General features: G+C 44.6%; 1 protein-coding gene across 4 annotated transcripts in view; it reads right to left on the bottom strand.

The window, feature by feature from the left end:
* The window catches only part of LOC141238648 (interferon-induced GTP-binding protein Mx-like), a 53979-nt gene that overhangs the window by 5780 nt on the left and 22953 nt on the right, over nt 1-25246 (bottom strand). For all 4 annotated transcript variants that reach the window (XM_073668467.1, XM_073668468.1, XM_073668469.1 and 1 more), the window contains 9 exons: nt 24003-24140; nt 23720-23874; nt 21061-21199; nt 18351-18549; nt 16017-16095; nt 12639-12761; nt 11989-12130; nt 3105-3263; nt 698-774 (listed from right to left, as the gene is read on the bottom strand). In XM_073668467.1, the coding sequence (XP_073524568.1) occupies nt 698-774; nt 3105-3263; nt 11989-12130; nt 12639-12761; nt 16017-16095; nt 18351-18549; nt 21061-21199; nt 23720-23874; nt 24003-24140 (1211 nt within the window). The remainder of the gene's footprint in view (nt 1-697; nt 775-3104; nt 3264-11988; nt 12131-12638; nt 12762-16016; nt 16096-18350; nt 18550-21060; nt 21200-23719; nt 23875-24002; nt 24141-25246) is intronic.

Genomic DNA, 25246 nt, shown 5'->3' with positions numbered 1-25246 from the left:
TCATCCTTATTCTCATTTGCACATGGAAACAAGAGAAGCAATGGAATGAAACTGAAAAGGAGAAGATACAGATTAGATATTAGAGAAAACTTTTGACAGGGTGATCAATGAGTGGAACAGGCGGCCACGAGAGGTGGCGAGTTCTCCTTCAATGGAAATCTTCATACAGAGGCTGGACAGACATCTGTCTGAGATGGTTTAGTGAATCCTGCATTGAGCAGGGGGTTGGATACGACGACCCTGGAGGTCCCTTCCAACTCTAACATTCTATCATTCTATGAGGAAAAAATCCTCCAATACTTGCTTCTATTAAAGAAAACTTTCTGCTGCTGCATGTGACTTCAGATTGTTTAATTGTAACAGTGTGCAACATGTAAACTGTCAGGATAGCCCTTTATTGACTGCTCATCTACTTCTCCCAGAACAACGAGTGAAGCAGGAAAAGTTACTAGTTGACACGTGACCGCTGGTATGCAACTCACATAAAGGAAGTCATGTGATAAAAGGGAATAAAGGAGAACCCTGACAGTGTGCATATTGCACATTATTAGGATTCAGCATTATGTAGTCACATAAAATGATTGCAGAAATTTACGTTCAGTCCAGAAAGAAAACCTCTTTATCTCAGAAATCTGTAATATTTGATGCAAAAATATATAGTTTTTAATGTAGACAACACAATTTCTATAAACCTTACCATGGCAGCGTAGGAAAGATTCTCGAACTGAGCAAAACTTGTAGAAGCTACGTCTCTAAAACATTTCTGGATGAGTTCTAAAACAATAAAATGGATATTCATTACTTAAAAATTGTGCACCCCATTTTCAAAGCAGACAAAAATTTTACTTTCCATTTATTTGCTAATTTGCTCACCCAGATTTTTTTTTTTTACTTTGTAGCACATACGCAAATCATGATACATTGCAAAACAATGGGGTTTTTCTTTTGTTTTTTTTTAATAGCTGAACACTGAACTTTTGCGAAACAAAGAAAATGAAATATTTTAAATAAAAGGGTATTCTACCACCCCTTAAAAATTCTCCCAACCTTGTAAAAAAAAAAAAGTACTACCTTTCTGAAGTGCCACCATTTTAGCATGTAAACAGAACGATCTGTGATTAAAAAAATTCTGGAGAATATGAGAAAAATTTTATTGCGGTGCCATATTTATAGAGTAACTGTCTTTTAAATTTTTTTCATAAGTCAATAATACACATGAAAATAAGAAACTTTGTAATATATCTTATCAGAGAAATCAGCCTCTTTTTCCACCTAGACTGAGTCTCATTTTTGGGATAGGAAATGACAGTTGGTGCTCATAAAGCTCTATGGAGAACTGTAACTGTTGTTTCAGCAGAATGTCTTTATGTTCCTCTAGCTCCCCCATAGAATTTTAAAAGCACCAACTGTCATCTCCTATCTTAGTACTGTGAAAATAATCTGTCTTCACTGAATAGAGAATTTTTAGAATTTACTTGTGAATTGAAAGTGAAAAATCAGTCCAAGAGGAGAAAGAAGTGGATTTGTCTGATAAAATATATAACAAAGTTTCTTATTTTCACTTGTCCTTTTGATTTATGAAATGAAAATTAAAATGATAGTTAAATTTTAAGCATTTTTACAGCTGGGGCATTTGTTTTTTCTATGTTGAAAATATGGTTGGAAAAACCCTGTAATGTCATATATTGTTTCAGATAAAGTAGAAAAAAAAATATTGAGTCATCAAAAAAACAAACTAATCCTAGTTAGTACTTTTTTGCTCCTGGTTGGGCTTTTACGACGGCATGAATTTTTTGAGTCACGGACTTGACTAACGATAGATAATATTGTTCATGAAGCTGGTTCTAAATTTTCGAAAAGAAGTTGACAGATCAGAATTGGAGGCTAGAGCCTTGAGGTTGCAGGCATTCCTGGGACCGGGATCTTAGAGGTCCAAAAAGGTCACTTTGACCCATGTGGCAATCTAATAATATTAAAGACCCGTGATTGTTGTGGTCCGTGTTGGATATTTCGACTTATGCCATTAGAGACCACCACAATAAGAAGAATTATTGTCCGCATGTTAGCGCCATTCTCATCACATCTACTCTTAGGCTGTGTGTCCAAATGCTGCAGAAACGCTTAAAAAACGCATGGTAGAAGGCCTGCCATGTTCCCCAATGATAATCCGCATGTGCTGTGCACATGCTGCGGAAATTACCACTGCGGATTATCATTGCGGAAAAAAACGCAGCACTACCAATTATTTTGTGGAAGCGCTGCGTTTTCACGGCCATTGACTTGCATTGGAACGCATGGATTCCGCATCACTGTACATGTAGATGCGCATTCCATGCGTTTCAATGTGCGGATGGTACCCGGGTGTGGAGGACAGGAGACTCTCCTCCAGACCCGGGTACCATAGAACCTGTAAAAAAAGAATAAAATAAAAAATAAATATTATATTTACCTTCTGATGGCCCCCGGTATCCTTATCTTCACTTGCCGTCAACTCGCGGTACACTGAAGGACCTGCGCTGACGTCATTTAGTCATGTGACGGCAGGTCCTTCAGTGAACCGCGAGCTGCCGGCAGCCAGGACGGAGCGAAGCAAGACTGCAGGGGCCATCAGAAGGTAAGTATAGATTTATTTTTTTATTTTTTGACATTCTTTGGGGGTCACACTATATAAATCCATGCCGTTTGCATGGATTTATATAGTGTGACCAAGTTGTCAAGCACTTTCCAAGTGATGCTAAAATCGCTTGGAAAGCGCTTGACAATCCGCATGCGAAAATGCATGCGAAGAACGCTTCACATCCGCATGTCCCTGGCAGGAAAAACGCATGTACAATCCGCATGTACAATCCGCATGTACAATCCGCATGTACAATCCGCATGTACAATCCGCATGCATTTCTTCTGCCAGGGAGATGCAGAAATGCTCAGGAAAAATCCTGAGCATTTCTGCATCGCGGGCACGTAGCCTTAGGTGTGCAAAGGAGCTGTATACATAAAACGATAAGACATTTTGAATCCAGGACTTTTGCAAAGTTCCTTCCTTTGTTCATAAGTGCATAAGTGTAATATTCACAAGTGTAACTTCCATCACAGAATTATCTTACCAGTGACATCATGCAGCAGCTTTAGAGCCGGCTCCTGAAACACCACTATATGTTTCCTCATAATGTTCTCAAATTTCTTGTAGTTGATGAATCCCATGAGCTCGCGGCCTCGATACTGATTCTCGTACACGTCCCTTTCTTGTCTCATCTCACTGACAACTGCAATGTGAAGACTCAGTTATAATGAAGCAATAGGTATATTCATTCCAAAACATTAAGAGCTGAGAACTTGTGTGCAGAACTTTGGTTTAGCGTTACGACTTATTATTACTTAAATCTGACCTGTCATTTGCCATAAATAAGTGATTTATTTTCCCGGTGTAAATGCCGCTGTTATCCTGCATCTGGCTTTGTTCTTCTTTTGTCCCTGCGCCTCTCCGTTCCTGAGATATGGCCACGAGTAATGATCGAGCACTAAAATGCTCGGGTACTCGTTGCTCCGGTCGAGCACATAGGAATACTTGGGTTCTCGACCCGAGCAACGAGCCCAATGTAAGTCTATGGGAAACTCGAGCATTTTTCCGGCGGGTACCTCCGTCTGCAGTGCGCCTAAAAATTGCCCAAATCGATGGGAACAGTGCTCAAATGACATGGGAACAGCATGGGGAAGACCCCTGGAAGCATTTCTGAATCCCAGGTCACTGCTGTCAACAACGTTGTCAGAGTATTACGCCACTTTTACCGACCCACAATAAAACATACAAAAACAAATCCAAAATGGATTTTCCTGGGAAATATGTTAAGGAACATCCTTTCCAGGGTAATGACTTGTATATAAGGCAAAATAAATAGCCAAAGACAAAAATGCTTCTCCACACTTTGGGCTATGTTCACATGTAGCATTTTTGATGCGTTTTTGCACTTTTGCATTGCTTTCAACCGTGACAAATGCATTCACTGGGAGATGTAATTTTAACATTTTACAACCTTATCTGGCCATGTGGTGTGTGAAACATGATCAGACACATCCTGTTTTATTTATGAAGGAGGGACTCTGAAAGTCACAAACACTATTTTTACAGCCTTACTATTCTTAAAGGGCCAACATTCGACTATGCTTTGTTGTTCCCATTATTAAAGAGTGGGTCTCCTATACTATTATTGCGTATGCAGTGACTGCAAGGGCTGCCAAAATTTGGACGCACCCCAATACCCCTTTCAAGAGACATAGAGGAGGGTCTCAGTAAAAAAAAATGTTCCCATTATAAAGCAGTGGGTCTCCTATAGTGGTAATGCCCATGCTGTGACTGCAAAGGTTGCCAAAGTTTGGGAAAAACACCACTAACAATTTAAAGACACATAGAGCAGGGCCACAGTAACAAGGTACGACATGTTCCCAATAGAAAGCAGAGGGTCTGCTATACAGTTATAAGGTATGCAGTGAGTCCAACGACTGCCAAAATTTAGGAAAAACCCACTAACAGTTTAAAGACACAGAGCTGGGCTACAGTAACGACATGTTCCCATTAGAAAGGAGAGGGTCTGCAATACAGTTATAGGGTATGCAGTGAGTCCAACGGCTGTCAAAATTTAGGAAAAAACCCACTAACTAATTTAAAGACATATGGAGTTGGGCTACAGTAACAAGTACGACATGTTCCCATTAAAAGCAATGGGTCTCCCATACTGTTTGTCTATGAAGTGAATGCAATGGCTGCCAAAAATGTGGAGGAACTCCAGTGTCCCTTGCAAGAGACATAGAGGTCGGAGGGCCTCCTGAAAATAATGTTCCCATTATTAGGAAGTGGGTCTCCCATACTGTTTGCCTATGCAGTGAATGCAACGGCTGCCAAAAATTTGGAGACACTCCAATGCCCCTTGCAAGAGACGTAGAGGTCGGAAGGCCTCCTGAAAACAACGTTCCCATTATTAGGAAGTGGGTCTCCCATACTGTTTGCCTATGCAGTGAATGCAATGGCTGCCAAAAATTTGGAGGAACTCCAATATCCCTTGCAAGAGACGTAGATATGGAGATATGGTAGACATGGTGGTGATATGGAGGAGGATGTGGAAGATGAGGAGAAGGAGGACAAGAGCAAATAGACAAAATCAGGAAGCGTATACCCATGTCTCAGTGTGAAGACAGAGCTGCATGGGAATAGAGTTAGACCTCCCAAAAAAAACACTGTATTTGAGTTGGTTACGCTGCTATCATTCGGTGGTGTTGAGAAGTCTGGCCCAATCCAGCCCTTGTTCATTTTTATAAGAGTCAGCCTGTCAGCATTTTAAGTTGAGAGGCGGACGCGCCTATCGGTTATAATTCCACCGGCGGCACTAAAAACCCGCTCTGACAAAACGCTGGCGGCAGATCAGGCCAGGACCTCCAAGGCGTAGAGAGCCAGTTCATTCCACGTGTCCAGCTGGGATACCCAGTAGTTACAAGACACAGAGGAATCACGGAGCACGTTTGTATGGTTGGCAAGGTACTCCCTCACCATCTTCCGAAACTTTTCCCTCCTTGGGAGAGTACCCCGTGCCTCAGGACCGGTCTGGCTCCGTGGGGAAGCATGAGCCTTTTCCCCGGTGGAGGTACCTTGACTGAGCAGCCCCGGAGGTTGCACCTCCCCGTTGACTAGTTATTGTTTTCCGTTTAATTATGTTGTTTTTCCTCCCGGTTGAGAGAGACATTTGTCCCTGCGAACTCTAAGCAGTAGACAGACTTCTTTTGTATATAGTTTGTATCTGTTTAGGTGCTCCCTATTGGTTTTATGCAAAAACCACTTCTACTACTACCTCAGACCTCAGAAGCAAAAACCTGTCTGGAGTGGCTCTCCTGGAGGTCCAACTCAGGATCTCCATGCCCTGCAGCCACCCCAGGGCCCACGTTGAGGGTTTGGGACAGGTCCCTCATGCTGCTGAACTGACTCTTCTATCGTATTTTCTACTGATCTGTCTACATGCATAATGTCTCTTAATGTTTTATATATTTTATACTATTTATCTGAAACGTTTAAGTACCAGTGCCTCCCATAAAGGGAAGATTGTTTTACTGTTCAAAAGCATTTAAAAATTGATGTCTGTACCAGTGTTTTTGCTCTTTTTGCAGCCCGCGGACGTGCTGTGTTTCACCAGGGGGGAATGTGGCGCCCCTGAGGGTTCAGTCACCACAGGGGTACTGCACCTCATGGAAGAGGTGTGGTATTTCCTCTCCGAGGTAAGGATGGAGCACCACACAGGACCCCATTACACATCCAACACTACACACTACCATTCTGAAGGGGGTTTAGAGCACAATGTGCTGCCCCGGTCCTGAATGGAGGAGTAAGGGGGGAACCAAAAGTAGGGGGAACCTTGTAGTGAGTAGGGTGGAGGAAGCACTTTACAGTTACACTAATACATCCATATAAATATGGAGGCCATCTTTAATACCGGGTCTTTGGTCGCAGTTCCCTGGAGGTGCCAGTCAGTACAAGCTGCAGCTGCATCAGAAGGCTGCGATTCCCGGTCTCAGGCCTTGAGATTGGGGACTAGGGCAGAGTTGAGTTACAGCTGGCTTGGTCCTATGTCTTAGTCCACACAAGAAGGCCTAGGAGGGGAGCAGAGGAGGAGCTCCACAGGCGAAAGGATCTCAGGGGGTGCGGACGTAGCGGAGTCGCCACCTGCTACCCTTATTCTGGCCCCGCCAGAGAGACTCCTGCCGCAAGAGAGGGTACCGGTCCCCGATTATCTGACTTTGTACTCCAGGTCTCTGTCAGAAAAGTCCGGAGGCTGAAGTGGATCCCAGGGGGAATACGGACAGAGCGGAGTCGCCACCTGTATCCCTTAATCTGCGTTTATCCAGAGGGACCCCGGCCTTACTCCACGTTTACACCCCAGTCACCAATAAGGGACTTAGGCGGTCCGGGGGCTACAAGCCACCTTCAATGGACATTGCGGTACCCGTACGGGACTTAGTGGGGACACGAGGCGGTTCTAGTACAGCAAGTGAGAGGAACACTCTGGTGCAGGGGTCTTGTCAGGTGCACCCGAGCTACCCGGAGTGTGCTGAACCCCATCCTGGTGGCCGCAGCGCGCCGTGAGGAACAAAGAGAAGCTTTGTGGCTGAAAATACATCTACCGTGAGTAAAACCTGGATGACTTCATACACTGCCTCTTCTCTCTCACTTCTGCGCGACACCGCACACACCATTCCTCTGCACTGTACAACTTCTACTCTGCCCTGAGGCCTAGCTCCACCTGCGGGGAGCTACACCATCCCGGCTGCTAGAACACCGACCTCAGAGGACTGTCACAGTGCTGGTGGTCCTCACCAGAAACCACAGGTGGCGTAGTCGACAATAACCACTCATCCAGAAACCCATATTTTTAATGTGTGCGCCCTGGGCATGGAACGGGCCAAGGCCGCGACTGCATTCCCCTTCCCCACTACCAACGGCCCACCGTCCGAGTACACCTTCCCAGGGAGGGCTAACGCTACTGAGTAGTAGTGGGTCACACACGTCACATGACACAATGCATTATGGGAAGTCGGAAAGATGAGTTAAAGGGGGACCATAAAGGGGCATCATGTCATCATTTCCCCTACATTTCTCCATTTCCCATACAGTAATATTTTTCCCCATACAAAGTAAACTTTCTATATTAGTTCTTTAATGTTTTCAATATCTCTGCTTGCTGCTAGCCAACAGGAAACTTTTTTTTTCTCTTTTATACTTCCAGAAGATGGAAATCTGTCATGGTCATGTGATCGACACATGGGTGCATGGCTTGTTTCCAAAATGCTATCAAATCTGCATTTTGGGATATAGTGGGCAACCGGTGAGTTTAGCACATGTGTAGTAGTGGGGAAAGAAGTAGCCTCTCTCTGACACTAGAAGGGTTAAAGAGAATGTTCCTGACAGTTAGATCTCTCTGGGCTGCAGTTAGGTCCAGTTAAGGAGTTAGCTGTGATAATCCAGCCCAGTAGAGGGAGAGGGAACCCAGTAGTACTATGGTTGAGCACATGATGTGAATAAATGCTTTGTTCTTGATAAGTTTCCTTGTGGGCTGCAGTATTAGCAACCAGCCACAAGATGCCACTGTCTAGAATGTGGGTGAAAGGTGAAGTTTGTGAGTAACATTGCAGGTATTTATGACAGTGTGAGAGTGCACCATGTTTGAGGACAGCCCATAGATGGTGGGCACTTTAGGAAATTTCTGGTTAGTTCCCAGAAGCAGGAAGTGCAGACCAGTGTTGTGTAGTACCTGGGACAGGACAGACAGGCTTTGTATAACTGGCTACTAGGGTAAACGTGGGCCCTGTATCTCAGACAGCGGATCACCAGAGAGAAGAATCCCTCCACAAGAATCCCCTTAGCCAGCCTGGGAAACTCCAGAGCGTCATTGAGAAGAAGTTCTTCATTGGCAGCAGAAGAAGTTAGGACTCAGGTCTAGGATATGGGGAGAACTAATATCTGGATATACTGTCACTGGTGAGGAAGATTATCTATGGCTAGAGAACAAGGCAACAGAGATGCTTCACCTAAATTGGGAACCAGGGCTGAAGTTGTATCAAGCACCTGTGGGAAAGATGACAACCTGTTGGGCCTTATCCATTATATCTGCCTGTAAATATTGTAAATATTCCCACTTTCCAAGTAAAGTCCCAGTTATTGTTATGAACCTCGTGTCCTCTTAATGTATTGCTGCCCTGGTTCCAGAAGAGAAATGCCTGGAGACAGATGCAACCGGCTGGTCAGACGTAAGTAGAAAACACCACATGCACCGCAGCATATCAGAGGGAGGACACACTTTTTCTGTAGGGTGTCAGAGCGAGCATGGGCCACAGCTCGCCCACGACTACCTCGCTGGGGCACCTTACACATGACCAGGACTGGAAAAAGCATTAAAGGTTTCCATTGAGTAACTGCAAGTAGAGATCTTGATAACCATGTGGAATTAATACAGAAAATATGCTATGATAATGTATTGGAGTCACTACATGTGACAGATGTATGACAATTAGGAAAAAAGCGAGATGCGAGTGAACGACCATTTAAGAGTTCAGAAACGTAATCATGGACACTGACATAAGAGTGAAGAGCTGTATAACCTCAAGAAAAGTTTGCATCATAGCTAACTAGAAGTAGGGGTGAGTACGCGGAGACCCAATGTTACATCTGTCAGAGGACACAGATTGGATCTCCTCATACTTAACAGACAGGACATTCAGCGTCTCCCACTCACGCACCACCTCCTCATCTCGCCCCCTGTCGGTGTCCCCCAAGGTTCAGTTCTAGGACCTCTGCTCTTCTCCATCTACACCTTCGGCCTGGGACAGCTCATAGAGTCTCACGGCTTTCAGTATCACCTCTATGCGGATGACACACAGATCTACCTCTCTGGACCCGATATCTCCTCCCTACTAACCAGAATCCCACAATGTCTGTCCGCCATCTCATCCTTCTTCTCCGACAGGTTTCTAAAACTCAACATGGATAAAACAGAGTTCATCATCTTTCCACCCTCTCATTCACATCCCCCATCCGACCTATCCATCAACGTCAATGGCTGTTCACTCTCCCCAGTCCCACAAGCTCGCTGCCTTGGGGTAACCCTGGACTCTGATCTCTCCTTCAAGCCACATATTCAAGCCCTTTCCACCTCCTGCCGACTCCAACTCAAAAACATCTCCCGGATCCGTGCATTCCTCAGCAAAGACTCTGCAAAAACACTAGTGCATGCCCTCATCATATCCCGCCTCGACTACTGCAACCTCCTGCTCCGTGGCATCCCTTCCAACACTCTTGCACCTCTCCAATCTATCCTAAACTCTGCTGCTCGACTAATCCACCTGTCCCCCCGCTATTCCCCGGCCTCTCCTCTCTGTCAATCCCTTCACTGGCTCCCTATTGCCCAGAGAATTCAGTTCAAAACTCTAACCATGGCATACAAAGCCATCCACAACCTGTCTCCCCCATACATCTGTGACCTAGTCTCCCGGTACTTACCTGCACGCAACCTCCGATCCTCACAAGATCTCCTGCTCTACTCCCCTCTTATCTCCTCCTCCCACACTCGTATACAAGATTTCTCCCGTGCTTCCCCCCTACTCTGGAACTCTCTACCCCAACATATCAGACTCTCGCCGACCGTGGAAACCTTCAAAAGGAACCTGAAGACCCACCTCTTCCGACAAGCCTACAACCTGCAGTAAACACCACTGCACGACCAGCTCTACCCTCACCTACTGTATCCTCACCCATCCCTCGTAGACTGTGAGCCCTCGCGGGCAGGGTCCTCGCTCCTCCTGTACCAGTCGCTGACTCGTTTTGTTAAGATTATGTAAATGCTTTTGTTATGTATATCCCTATCACATGTAAAGCGCCATGGAATAAATGGCGCTATAATAATAAATAATAATAATAATAATAATAATAATAATTTAAATGGCTACCTCAGACAGACTTGGCGAAGCCACTCTGTCTGGCAAATTCCAGAGGAACTTGCGCCTTCACCCTTTAACCCCTGTACAGGGATCTGGACTTAAAAAAACAGGGTCCACTTGATTGCTTTCATGGAAGAGCTGCTATCCAGAGGAGCAAACCAGAGGCAAGAGATTAGTCAGGTAGCTGGGAAAGAATTAGGAGGCCGGCATGGGAACAAAATTGTGAAGAAATTAAATAGTAAAAAAGCAAGCAGGTCAGATTATAACTGGTGGTGGACAGCAGGATCTCAGGATCTTAAATAGCTTGAAGCCCCACCCAATACACACAGCAGTTAACTCTATGCCTCCCATTATAGATGGGACTATAAATCCCAGAGAACACAAACCTAGAACTGTCACCACACATCACCGGCAATGAGAGCGCGCCTGGTGACAGAAGCAGAGGCAGGAAGGACTGGCACTGATATAGATGTCAGACACCCGACTTTGATCTGAGGGTCAGACCTAAATTAGCAATGCAATCCTATGGGTCAGTGAAAAAAAAATCGAACCATACTAGGATAATATCTGAGTTCAGTCCAATTTTAATGGACTATCAGAAAGAAGAAGGTGGAGAAACTTTTTTTTTCTCCATGTATGAGAAAAGTGGCGCCACTCAGACCACACTCTGATCAGATTCTGTTCACAATAATCGGTCCATTTTTCTCATACGTGAGAAAAACTGACATCTGAACGAGGCCTTATCTTATACTAAGAACAATTGCATCCTAAATATAAAGAAGCACATCCCCACCCAGTCAAGTCTCCAATTACAACCCTTCAAAGAGCTTGCACCCATAGTCAGATACTCATAAAATTGCTTGCAAGTATTTTTCCCACTTTCACAATTTTACAATAATTCTAGTGTAACAATGTGGGCAGCATGGTGACTCAGTGGTTAAAACATTTGTTTGTCTGGTTTCAAATCTGATCAAGGATGACATCTGCATGGCGTTCGTGTGCTCGCCCCAAGACTGGAGTGTGGAAGAAAACCGGAGTACCCAGAGGAAACCCACAGAAAAACATGTCGGTAGGGAATTTAGATTGTGGGTGATAGTATCTGTAAAGTGTTGAGGAAAATGGTTTTGGCAATTTAAAAGCAACAGCCAAGACAACAAAAAATACAGATGAGTTACTTATATGCTGGTTCTGGAAAAAAATGTTCCAAGTATGTGCGTGAGAAATGGAACTAATATTGTGAGTGACAATCTGTGTACAGCCCTGCAGAATATGGCGAAACCAGACTACTGTCTACTACCGCTTCCCTTGACTAGCTGGCCAGGCACGACGTCATTGTGATCAGGTCCAGCTGATCAATAGAAGAACCGTGGATGATGTCATGTTAAAGACGGTCCTCCCACTCTCGTGGCTGATGGAATGGAACTGGAAATCGATTTGTTGGCTCTATATAAGTAACAGGACATTTTAAAAAAAAATACTTGTTATTTTTTCTGAGGTTGCAATAAGCTTCATACTTACACATTGCGCAGGAATTCTTAATTGTTGTTTCCCAAGAGTCGAAAAGTTTTCTTAAGTTTTTGAAAAGTTTTAAGTCTTCGGTGGCTCCTTCTTCATCTCCATTTACTACATTCATAATTCCATTTTCAAAATCTCTGATTTTCTGCCCAAAAAATAAAAAATAAATAAAAAATCATGTTGCCACCTTAAAGCCCAATGGAAACGTTCCCTCAAAACCCATGGGAACGGAGCGTTGGCCGTGCATGAGCACTACTGCTCTATTCATTCTCTATGGGACTCTGCTAGAGATGGAACTCTATACTCCGCTACCTCCGGAAGTCCCATATGGAATGAATGGAGCAGTGGCGGGTATTCCAAAGGGAATACATACAAAGTAATCTCTAGAGAGGAATATGATAGTAAGTTTTTAATTTTTCTATAACACCGCCAAAGGGAAAATGAAGCATCACACTGTGACCACTGTAATCAATGAGCTACTGTAGCAATGTAATGCTTGAACATGCAGTGTAAGACATGGCGCAATTGAAGTTACTTTCTGGCCTCTCTTATAGATGAGGGTCCTGAATGTCGGACCCCGTTCCTCCCTTCCACAACCGGGTACTGAAAAAATAGATTTTAAAAAGCAGGCTTCCACTTTATTATGTACTTACTGATATAAGAAAATGAGACTTCTCCTCGTCTGTGTCAGGGACGCCCCTGCCGATCTGTCCGAGCTGCTCCTCTGCCTCCCGCAGCTTACTTCTGATCTGATGCTCTATATTAGGTAATGTTTTCTAGAATAGGAAAAAAAGGAGAATAGGAAAAGTAAAAAACTGGAAAAAAGCCAAAAATGTGTACCTAATTAATTCCCAACAAAAAATGTTTGACCACTAATAATAAGGTCTATAAAAAATTTTTTTTTCAAGTACCAAGACTTTTTGAATAGATTTAGTAATGAATGAATGAATGAATGAATGAATGAATGAATTATTAAATATCTCAGAAACTAGAGCCAATCTGACAAAACCAAAGTCATATTCTTAATCAGAACCATAAAGTTAATATAAAATCGTTCAGATATCATTGGCACCAAAATCACTGTATACCAGTGTAATCGTTCTTCTGACAAGGTGGCAAGTGTTGCCAGTGGCAATCAGCAGAATTGTGAATCCAGCTCTGGACTACAACACTATTAGGACAAAAGGACATTTGGGAAGGACTCAGCTCTTGTTCCCCTTTGATGAATGAAAGAGGGACTACAATATAGGAACAGCTCCATGTATGGCAAACCTTGCCCATCCATCCATTACACCCTCCAAATGTCTGCGCATAAAAATGAATAGTTGGACGCAGCTGCAAATGGGCAGGCAAAGAATCAGTTTGCTGGACTAGTCTCGTGACTAAATACCATGGCTAAGGCAAAATTACTTGTAGGCACTGCTTATGGGACACAACAAGTGGACAAAATTCCCCCTATCGCATCCCTAAACTTGTCTCTGTCTGCACCAGCAGCAATCGACAGATCACCACACCAGTGTCTATGCAGTACCGCCAATCTCAAATTCGAGCTGTTTTGGGCGGTGTTCGAGCCGTTCGGCGAACACGAACGATTTGCAAAAAGTTCGGCTGTTCGAGGTTATGTTCGATAACTGTTCGTGCACCAAAAGCGTAACTGGATTTCAATCATGCAGGGATTGTCTGCCACTCACTGTAATGCCACAGCCATGGTGGTTGTGGCATTACAGTGGTTGCCCAAATCGATGGGAACAGTGAAACATGAAAAGCCGGCAATTCAGCAGACGCATACACCGGTACCCGACAATTTAGAACAGAAAGAATAGAGCATCACACATAGATTAGATAGATAGAAACATGTCAGTCACATACAGTACAGACCAAAATTTTGGACACCTTCTCATTTAAAGATTTTTCTGTATTTTGATGACTATGAAAATTGTACATTCACACTGAAGGCATCAAAACTATGAATTAACACATGTGGAATTATATACTTAACAAAAAAGTGTGAAACAACTGAAAATTTGTCTTATATTCTAGGTTCTTCAAAGTAGCCACCTTTTGCTTTGATGACTGCTTTGCACATTCTTGGCATTCTCTTGATGAGCTTCAAAAGGTAGTCACCGGAAATGGTTTTCACTTTACAGGTGTGCCCCGTCAGGTTTAATAAGTGGGATTTCTTGCCTTATAAATGGAGTTGGGACCATCAGTTGTGTTGTGTAGAAGTCTGGTGGATACACAGCTGATAGTCCTACTGAATAGACTGTTAGAATTTGTATTATGGCAAGAAAAAAGCAGCTAAGTAAAGAAAAACGAGTGGCCATCATTACTTTAAGAAATGAAGGTCAGTCAGTGAGTTGAAAGTGTCCCCAAGTGCAGTTGCAAAAACCATCAAGCGCTACAAAGAAACTGGCTCACATGAGGACCGCCCCAGGAAAGGAAGACCAAGAGTCACTTCTGCTTCTGAGGATAAGTTTATCCGAGTCACCAGCCTCAGAAATCGCAGGTTATCAGCAGCTCAGATTAGAGACCAGGTCAATGCCACACAGAGTTCTAGCAGCAGACACATCTCTTCAACAACTGTTAAGAGGAGACTTTGTGCAGCAGGCCTTCATGGTAAAATAGCTGCTAGGAAACCACTGCTAAGGACAGGCAACAAGCACAAGAGACTTGTTTGGCTAAAGAACACAAGGAATGGACATTAGACCAGTGGAAATCTGTGCTTTGGTCTGATGAGTCCAAATTTGAGATCTTTGGTTCCAACCACCGTGTCTTTGTGCGACGCAGAAAAGGTGAACGGATGGACTCTACATGACTGGTTCCCACCGTGAAGCATGGAGGAGGAGGTGTGATGGTGTGGGGGTGCTTTGCTGGTGACACTGTTGGGGATTTATTCAAAATAGAAGGCATACTGAACCAGCATGGCTACCACAGCATCTTGCAGCGGCATGCTATTCCATTCAGTTTGCGTTTAGTTGGACCATCATTTATTTTTCAACAGGACAATGATCCCAAACACACCTCCAGGCTGTGTAAGGGCTATTTGACCAAGAAGGAGAGTGATGGGGTGCTACGCCAGATGACCTGGCCTCCACAGTCACCAGACCTGAACCCAATCGAGATGGTTTGGGGTGAGCTGGACCGCAGAGTGAAGGCAAAAGGGCCGACAAGTGCTAAGCACCTCTGGGAACTCCTTCAAGATTGTTGGAAGACCATTTCCGGTGACTACCTCTTGAAGCTCATCAAGAGAATGCCAAGAGTGTGCAAAGCAGTCATCAAAGCAAAAGGTGGCTACTTTGAAGAACCTAGAATATAAGACATATTTTCAGTTGTTTCACACTTTTTTGTTAAGTATATAATTCCACATGTGGTAATTCATAGTTTTGATGCCTTCAGTGTGAATGTACAATTTTCATAGTCATGAAAATACAGAAAAATCTTTAAATGAGAAGGTGGGTCCAAACTTTTGGTCTGCTTAACCTCTGCTAGAGACTAAAATTACGGGGAACCCCACGCCAGTTTTTTTTTTTAAATAAATCCTTTATTTTAACACTAAATGACAAGTACAGTAATCAACACTGTCACTGTACTTCATATATATGTGACTGACATGTTTCTATCTATCTAATCTATGTGTGATGCTCTATTCTTTCTGTTCTAAATTGTCGGGTACCGGTGTATGCCGCTGCTGAATTGCCGGCTTTTCATGTTTCACTGTGAGCACTGTTCCCATCGATTTGGGCAATCACTGTAATGCCACAACCACCATGGCTGTGACATTACAGTGAGTGGCAGACAATCCCTGCCATTGGTTTTAACGGTGTTCGACGAACCGAACCCGAACACTATGGGGGTGGCTCAACACTACTTCCGATGCACTGGGGCGCCTTCAATCAGGTGATCGGTGGTGGTGCCAGGAGTGAGACCCCAGCCCCCAATTTGATATTGAAGACCTCAACTGATGACATCAATATTACAGAACTCTACAGTACGTCTGTGTAGTGAATAACTGACCGACTTTACATACTTACGGAGATATGGTACACCAGCTCTTTGGTGAGTCTGTCTGCCAGGTGAGGTATGGTAGCCTGTCCACGCTTCACAAGAACGCTACAAGTAAAACAATGGTACATTCATAAAGTAAGTGTGATGCAGAGAACAACCCTTCCAAGCTTAGGTGGGCTAACATAGTGTGTATATAGATATATACAGACACATACATATACACGGTGTATATATACCCCTATTATATTCCAAAATAGAAGGTTAACATATCACCTTTTGATTCAGCCATGTCTTTCAAACCCCATGTCCCAACCACCTCATGTTGCATTCAACTCAAAAACATTTCTGGAATTGGCTCATTCTTTAAACTAGAGTCTCCTGCCTAAAACTTGTGCACCCCTCCTCTTCTCCCCTCTGCCTATCCATTCACTCAGGGCCGGCGTCAGCACCCGGCGTACCCGGGCAAGTGCCGGGGCCCTGGAAAATCAGAGGGGCCCAGCCGCCCACTCACTGTCGGGGCCCGGGCCCACACACCCACCCGCCCACTCACTGTCGGGGCCGGGCCCACACACCCACCCGCCCACTCACTGTCGGGGCCGGGCCCACACACCCACCCGCCCACTCACTGTCGGGGCCCTGGCCGCTTCCTCGGCACCTGTTCAGGGACGCAGGCGCTGCTTGATTGCCGGCACTTCCCCCAGACATGGCCGCGCGCTGTCCGGCTGTGTCTGCTAGTAATGACACGGCAGGGTCGACGGCGCTGCACCTTTAATTGTGCTTGTGTGTCGCTCCTGCCGCGTCATTACTAGCAGACACAGTCGCACAGCGCGCAGCCATGTCTGGGGGGAGTGCTGGCAATCAAACACCGTCGGAGGTCCTGCACAGATGGGCGGGAGGGGGCCCGGACCCGACCGCAAGTGGGCCCCTCTGATGTTCCAGGGCCATGAAGTCTGTGACACGCCGGGGGCCCTGCACTGCCCCATACCCGAGGAGCTGCTGGACAGGACACTGGACCGGGGACAGGTGAGTGAGGCTTCCCCAATCCCCATATTAAAAATATTAGTAATGGGTCTGTGTGAGTGCATGTATGTGAATGTCAGTGTATATGACTGTGTATATATATTTGTCTGTTTTATCTATGTGTATGTCTGTATGTGTACATATGTCTGCGTACCGTGTGTGCGCGCACGCATATGTCTGCGTACCGTGTGTGCGCGCACGCATATGTCTGCGTACCGTGTGTGTGCGCACGCATATGTCTGCGTACCGTGTGTGCGCGCACGCATATGTCTGCGTACCGTGTGTGCGCGCACGCATATGTCTGCGTACCGTGTGTGCGCGCACGCATATGTCTGCGTACCGTGTGTGCGCGCACGCATATGTCTGCGTACCGTGTGTGCGCGCACGCATATGTCTGCGCGCACGCATATGTCTGCGTACCGTGTGTGCGCGCACGCATATGTCTGCGTACCGTGTGTGCGCACGCATATGTCTGCGTACCGTGTGTGCGCGCGCATATGTCTGCGTACCGTGTGTGCGCGCGCATATGTCTGCGTACCGTGTGTGCGCGCGCATATGTCTGCGTACCGTGTGTGCGCGCACGCATATGTCTGCGTACCGTGTGTGCGCGCACGCATATGTCTGCGTACCGTGTGTGCGCACGCATATGTCTGCGTACCGTGTGTGCGCACGCATATGTCTGCGTACCGTGTGTGCGCACGCATATGTCTGCGTACCGTGTGTGCGCGCGCATATGTCTGCGTACCGTGTGTGCGCGCGCATATGTCTGCGTACCGTGTGTGCGCGCGCATATGTCTGCGTACCGTGTGTGCGCGCGCATATGTCTGCGTACCGTGTGTGCGCGCGCATATGTCTGCGTATGTGAAGGATGAGGGGGCAGGCTGGGCCATGTGTAATAAATAAAAATATATATATATATATATATATATTTCTCCGCCGTATCTCTGCATCATGAATCGTGTATGTGTTAAAAGGGCCCACTGAGACTCTTTCGCCCGGGGCCCAGAAAAACCTGGAGCCGGCCCTGCATTCACTGGCTATCCATAGCCCAAAGAATTGCAAAATATTAGAAATTACTTAAATAGCTGTCCATAACCAGTCCCCTCCATACATCTCTGACCTAATCTCCCACATCTCAATCCATAACTTGTCCCATCATATAATTTTGGCCTAACCTTACGCTACTTTCTCACACGTAATCACTGGTCCACACATGTCCTCACGGCAGGGTCCTCTCTCCTCCTGTGGTAGTCATGTTTGTCCCATATTACCTATCTAGACTTTTATATATATGTGCTGCACTCTGGAATAAACTGTTATGATAATAATATAATCCTTACCTGAAGTGTTCATGCTTTTCAAAAAAAACCTTCTCATTTTGTACGGCTTTTTCATGGGAGGTGTTTTCTTGTATCTCCCTCTGCCCCCGACACTTGACCATCATGTAGCCCTTCCTAAGGCTGTACACTCGGTTTTGGACTACACGTAAAACTTCTCTTTCTGCACCTGCATCTACCAGGTCTGGTTTAGTCAGGACTCCTGTAAGAAAAGTACAGCACAAATATAAAGTTATTGATACAATTATTCAGTAGTGTCATTACCGGGGAGCAGGATATGAGTGAAGGCCACGCTCTGCCCACTTGTACCCTGTGGAAATTAAGAGAGGCAATGGTTCCACCATTCTGTTTTGTAATCCACTGGTTTGCTATAGGTCTAAGACCCACCAAGACAGCAAAACCACGCAAAGCATTATCATCCTGACACAGACTCTGCAATGATGTCACCATATTACGTCACCTGTGCTTGGCCAGGGAATCAAAGTTAGGTTAGCCAATTGTTGCGCTGCTGCCGGTGCCCCTGCATGGTGTTCAATTCCTCCTCCATGCAGGGACGCCGGCTTACTCACTGCCCCGGCCCTCGATGTGGTCCCTGCCATGCTCCTGCTTCCTAATTCCTGTGTGCGTGCGCCGCAGTCCCGGCAGCATGCTTTCTACGTGCGCTCCCCCGTTCTTAGTCAGTAAGTTGTACTACCAGTAAGTTGTGAGGTCCCCTGGTCTTAGGATGTGCCAAGAGTCCTAAACCTGCACCCCTGGTCCTTGTGTGGCCGGTGCCCTAACCTCGTCCCCTGGTCCTGGAGTGGCCAGTCCCGTATCCAAAGTCCACTGGTCCTGGTGTGGATAGTCCTGTCCCCAAAGTCCCCCGGTCCAGGTTTGGACAGTCCTGAACATTGTTCCTTGGTCCTAGTGCTGCCACTCCTGTTCCCAAAGTCCCCTGGTCCCAGCACGTCCAGTGCCTGAACATTGTTCCCCGGTTCATGTGAAGCCAGTTCCTTATCCTATATTCTAGCCCCGAGTGTCTGAACATTGCCCCAGTCAGTGTCAGCAAACCTGACCACAGCAGCTGCAGTACCAGGTTCTGCCCAGGGGTGGTACCTGGCGGCTACCTGCAGCTCAGCCTGTCTCCACCATCAGGAGCTCCAGTGAACACCAGGTAGCCGCTTAGCTAGGCCCCTCCCTGGGCAAGCCCGGCCCTGTGGCACAGGGGGTCCACAAATCCACATGCGCCACCATTGGGCTTAATACCAATAGATAGCAAAATATAAAAAATTGAGAGTCCTAATTGGTTGATACCTTTTAATGGATAACTGAAACGATGGTAACAAATAGCAAGCTTTCCAGACTTTTCAGTTAACCATTTAAAGATATCAACCAATGAGGACTCAGCTTTTAGAAAAAAAATATTTCTAAGGGCAGGGCAAGAGGCACAGAATTGGCGGTATCCGCAGGATAGGAAGTAGGTGTCAGTTGAGAACATATGGGGGACAATTCTGGAAATGTGAGAAGTCAAATGTGTCTGTAATGCAAACTCTGCAGACAAGTAGTGGATAGAAGAAGTCTTCATGAAGGTGTGAGCCGATGTAAAACATGGAAAAAGTGAACAACACCAATCAGAAGGATGTCAGCTATGTATATGTATATATACTATATATCTGAACTGTAATCACTGTCTTCAAAACTGGCATCTACCCCTACCCTGCTGAGGTTCCCCCTATACTTGCTATGATTAGCGTTCACTTCCATAGTTGCAAGCTTTCTTCCAACTGTCCCTTCTTCTACAGCTTGCATGTCATCAAGAAGAGGAGGCAGGGGGAGCGGATTAATACATGATTGCAGGATCTGACTACACAGGGTCTGTTTGTAGTCTGTGACCATGGAGACACATAGTTACCTGGGTATTTCATTGAAAGGAGCCCCAATACAAATAGACTAAAAAATAATCTCTACAATGTCTGTTTTTATGTCCTCGGTCCTTGCAGACCTAATAAATTGCCTTCTTTTTTTTCAGGTTTGCAAAATATTTATACTTTGTGACCTGTTTATATTTGTTTCATCTTATGTTGTTTTAGAAATGCTTATTGAGTATTTTTGGATATTCTGGCTACAATAAAGCACTTTTTTTCTGTACATGACTGGGTGGATACTTTCTGGTATGATGTCAGAGCTGTGCCCTGTGCTCTGAGCCAATAAGATGTTTCATTCCACTGATCCTCTCCCCTTTCCATTGAAATAAGCTGCAGCTGCATCCCCTTCCTCCCCCTCCCTGACTCCCAGAGAGGCTTCAGGCAAAAAAAGGTGGACTACAGACTCCAGGAAGATGAAGGAGATACTTGCCTTTCAAGCTTTTCAACTTTGGGTGACAAATAGCTAATAGATGGTATCTGACACAGTCATCCAGTTACATATACATTTTTTAACATACGAGCCTATGGGCGGCGGACGACCAATGGATGGACTTTGTTTAGGCTTATGTCAGGCGTATACTTTTTTAATATTTTCTGCCATACATCTCAGGTCAGGAGGTGTCGGGTTTTAATGACAAAGATGGTGGTGAGTCCGTCACATAATGGACATTAACCTCGCGTACATCATAGCGTTCTTCAGGTTTTCACCATGGTGTCCATCATCTTACTGGAAGAATTACCGAATCCGTGATGAATTCTTCTAACGGTCGGCGGAAAATAATGGAAGGATACATCACTATTTAGATTACCTATAGTTCGCTCTCCGGTTGGATCCACCTCTCGCGCCATTTCCAGAACTTCTGTTGTTGCTATATCCACATTACAGGGAACCACGGCCAGATTAATGGTCTCTTGTCTCATTATGTAGTTTCTTATTATCTGTTTAATCTGAAGATATGTGTTTAAAATAAAACATTTTACTACTGCCCACTATAAGGGTTATTAACGTTAAAGTGAATAAATTAATTTCACTTTATTTATTTTTTTAAATCTTATAACAGTCTGAGAATTTTTCTAATACAAAGCTTCATATCACCCTCCATAGTGGCAGATTGACATAACAGAACGTTTTCTACCTGTCATCACCACTAGAGGGATTCTACAATGCGCTACATAATAAAAGTGTATGCGGTAAGCTCCTAAGCTCCTCCTAGTGGTGGCTGTAGGTAGGCATCTTTTATCTCTTATCTGCTGTTTTACATATTGTAGAATAATTGATTGCATCAACCAGACAAGGGTCACCTGACGGCGAGGTGCAACTGGACGGGCGGCTTCCCCATAATGCCTTACTGCTATCATATCACATGGAATAGCACAGTCAATCAGGATGGACTATTACAGCCTGTATAAAAGCAGAGGCATGGAATGGGAATGCAGCAGCCATGTTGTGGTAAATATAGACAGTGAGTAAACATTACAGCTCACAGCTTAGCATTAGAGTTAGGGAGACAAAACCATAAAATACTGAAGAAACTGTACTTATAGTGTGTGTTACAGCATTGAAGAAGATTAGTGTGTGAGGATGAAGCCGTTGGTTACTATCCATTTACCTATAGCCATGTTGAGGTCATTTTGACGTTAATAATGCTGTGTTTGAGTTAAAGAGCTTGAAAGGTGTTGGATACAGTCCTAGGAGACCTCAGAGTTTTACACGCATCTTTTCAGGGCAGTTGGAGACATTAGAGTATTTAAAATTTGCGGCAAATTGATTTGTTGCAAATCGAACATTTTGGAAAAATGTAGCAAAACTATCAAACTTAAATTTTAAAAAATTCACATACAGTACAGACCAAAAGTTTGGACACACCTTCTTATTTAAAGATTTTTCTATATTTTCATGACTTTGAAAATTGTACATTCACACTGAAGGTATCAAAACTATGAATTAACACATGTGGAATTATATACTTAACAAAAAAGTGTGAAACAACTGAAAATATGTCTTATATTCTAGGTTCTTCAAAGTAGCCATCTTTTGCTTTGATGACTGCTTTGTACACTCTTGGCATTCTCTTGATGAGCTTCAAGAGGTAGTCACCGGAAATGGTCTTCACTTCACAGGTGTGCCCTGTCAGGTTTAATAAGTGGGATTTCTTGCCTTATAAATGGGGTTGGGACCATCAGTTGTGTTGTACAGAAGTCGGATACACACCTGATAGTCCTACTGAATAGACTGTTAGAATTTGTATTATGGCAAGAAAAAAGCAGCTAAGTAAAGAAAAACGAGGGGCCATCATTACTTTAAGAAATGAAGGTCAGTCAGTCCGAAAAATTGGGCAAACTTTGAAAGTGTCCCCAAGTGCAGTTGCAAAAACCATCAAGCGCTACAAAGAAACTGGCTCACATGAGGACCGCCCCAGGAAAGGAAGACCAAGAGTCACCTCTGCTTCTGAGGATAAGTTTATCCGAGTCACCAGCCTCAGAAATCGCAGGTTAACAGCAGCTCAGATTAGAGACCAGGTCAATGCCACACAGAGTTCTAGCAGCAGACACATCTCTACAACAACTGTTAAGAGGAGACTTTGTGCAGCAGGCCTTCATGGTAAAATAACTGCCAGGAAACCACTGCTAAGGACAGGCAACAAGCAGAAGAGACTTGTTTGGGCTAAAGAACACAAGGAATGGACATTGGACCAGTGGAAATCTCTGCTTTGGTCTGATGAGTCCAAATTTGAGATCTTTGGTTCCAACCACCGTGTCTTTGTGCGATGCAGAAAAGGTGAACGGTGGAGGAGGTGTGATTGTGTGGGGGTGCTTTTCTGGTGACACTGTTGGGGATGTTTTTAAAATTGAAGCCATACTAAACCAGCATGGCTACCACAGCATCTTGCAGCGGCATGTTATTCCATCCGGTTTGCGTTTAGTTGGACCATCATTTATTTTTCAACAGGACAATGACCCCAAACACACCTCCAGGCTGTGTAAGGGCTATTTGACCAAGAAGGAGAGTGATGGGGTGCTACGCCAGATGACCTGGCCTCCACAGTCACCAGACCTGAACCCAATCGAGATGGTTTGGGGTGAGCTGGACAGCAGAGTGAAGGCAAAAGGGCCAACAAGTGCTAAGCATCTCTGGGAACTCCTTCAAGATTGTTGGAAGACCATTTCCGGTGACTACCTCTTGAAGCTCATCAAGAGAATGCCAAGAGTGTGCAAAGCAGTCATCAAAGCAAAAGGTGGCTACTTTGAAGAACCTAGAATATAAGACATATTTTCAGTTGTTTCACACTTTTTTGTTAAGTATATAATTCCACATGTGTTAATTCATAGTGTTGATGCCTTTCAGTGTGAATGTACAATTTTCAAAGTCATGAAAATACAGAAAAATCTTTAAATGAGAAGGTGTGTCCAAACTTTTGGTCTGTACTGTATTTCTTTTTGGCGTCTGCAAGTTCAATTCTGACAAACCTGGTTTCCGATGTCCTGGGGTTGATTGGGTAAAGCAATCCTTGTGATCCCTGGAAGATCAATGAGAGTCAGATCTGGGACGTTTGGAGAGATGATTTCCAGCGTTATCAGCTCTTGGCTGATTCCCTTTCCTGAGCCGGCTACAACGTCTTGTGCTGGGAAGAAAGATAGTCAGAATATAGGAAAGATAAGTGTCAGGAAAATATCAGTTCTCTAATCGAGTTCTTCTAAAATTAAGTTCCTAAAATCTCCAAACAAAATGTCCCAATACTCTTTCCTTTACCTCTCCTAACTTCAGCTTCTACGGCGGAGGGTCCGTGAATCCTTGATTTTGTATTTCTATAAATAATTGTTCCAGCCCATGGGGAGTTGTGGACAGATTTTTTCAGCTTCAGCTCAAGGGGGCAACGTGTGACAATACCTGTAGAGGAAAATAAAAAAAAAAATGAAGTAGGTATAACAATACGATTAGTGCCATCGTTTTGTAAAATGTGGGGGTGCCTCTTTTGGTTTTATTAGTTTTATTGTTTTAAAGCCCAGAAGCTGAGCCCAGTCTTTATAAAAAATATATATATACTGTATATACAGTGTGACAGAGTCACTGGTAGGATCTATGAGGGGAGGTACAGGTTGCTAGACTGTGTGAACTGAAACCAATACACTTTCTGCCAGCATGTGATATGCTGGAGGGTTAATTCATTTAAAGGGTGTGGTTTTATGGGAATGACGTAGAGATGGGAGGGAAGTCATTCCCCATACCTCCCCTCAGGGTGTGGCTGAGCAAGGTTTAAATGCTCAGTCAGCTTTGTTTCTGTGGAGTGTGTGGTCTGGAGAGTGAAGTCTCCAGGCTGTGTTTGGGTGAAACCAGAGAGCAACACTGGTGGTGTTGCTGAAGACTTCACTGTGCTATCTGCAGTGAGCAGAACCTCGCTTACTATTGAACTCTGTCATACATTATCTTCTTTTGTTTTTCCCGTTAATCCCCAGAGGGACTGTTTATTTTTATGGGACACTGCTGGAGTTTATGCCACTGAATAAACCAGCAGGAAGTTAACCCAAACCGTGTGTCCTGTGTCTGCCTCCGAGAGCCGAGCAAGTCGCTTTACCCCAACAGTTATGGCCGAAAGTGTTGGCACCCTTGAAATTGTTCCAGAAAATGAAGTATTTCTCCCAGAAAATTATTGCAATTACACATATTTTGTTATACACGTCTTTATTTCCTTTGTGTGTATTGGAACAACACAAAAAAACTGAGAAAAAAAGGCAAATAGGACATAATTTCACATAAAACTCCAAAAATGGGCCGGACAAGCTTTCCTGGTGGTCTAGGGAATCGGATGAGTAACAGCAACTTCCCTGGGGCAGAGATGATGTGTTATCCTTCCTAGACCACCAAACGAAGCTGGTAATATCTCTGCAATACCCTAAACCACTAGGGGATCTCGTATTACCTCCAATATCCTGAACGAAGTGGAAGATGGTTCTACCCATCTGCTACCCCAGACAACTAGGAAAGCTGGTAATATT

Source organism: Phyllobates terribilis, unplaced genomic scaffold (assembly GCF_046119375.1).
Source record: "Phyllobates terribilis strain yellow unplaced genomic scaffold, ASM4611937v1 Scaffold_2__4_contigs__length_985480577, whole genome shotgun sequence".
Taxonomy (NCBI): domain Eukaryota; kingdom Metazoa; phylum Chordata; class Amphibia; order Anura; family Dendrobatidae; genus Phyllobates; species Phyllobates terribilis.
This window is presented reverse-complemented; position numbering and strand designations above follow the sequence as displayed.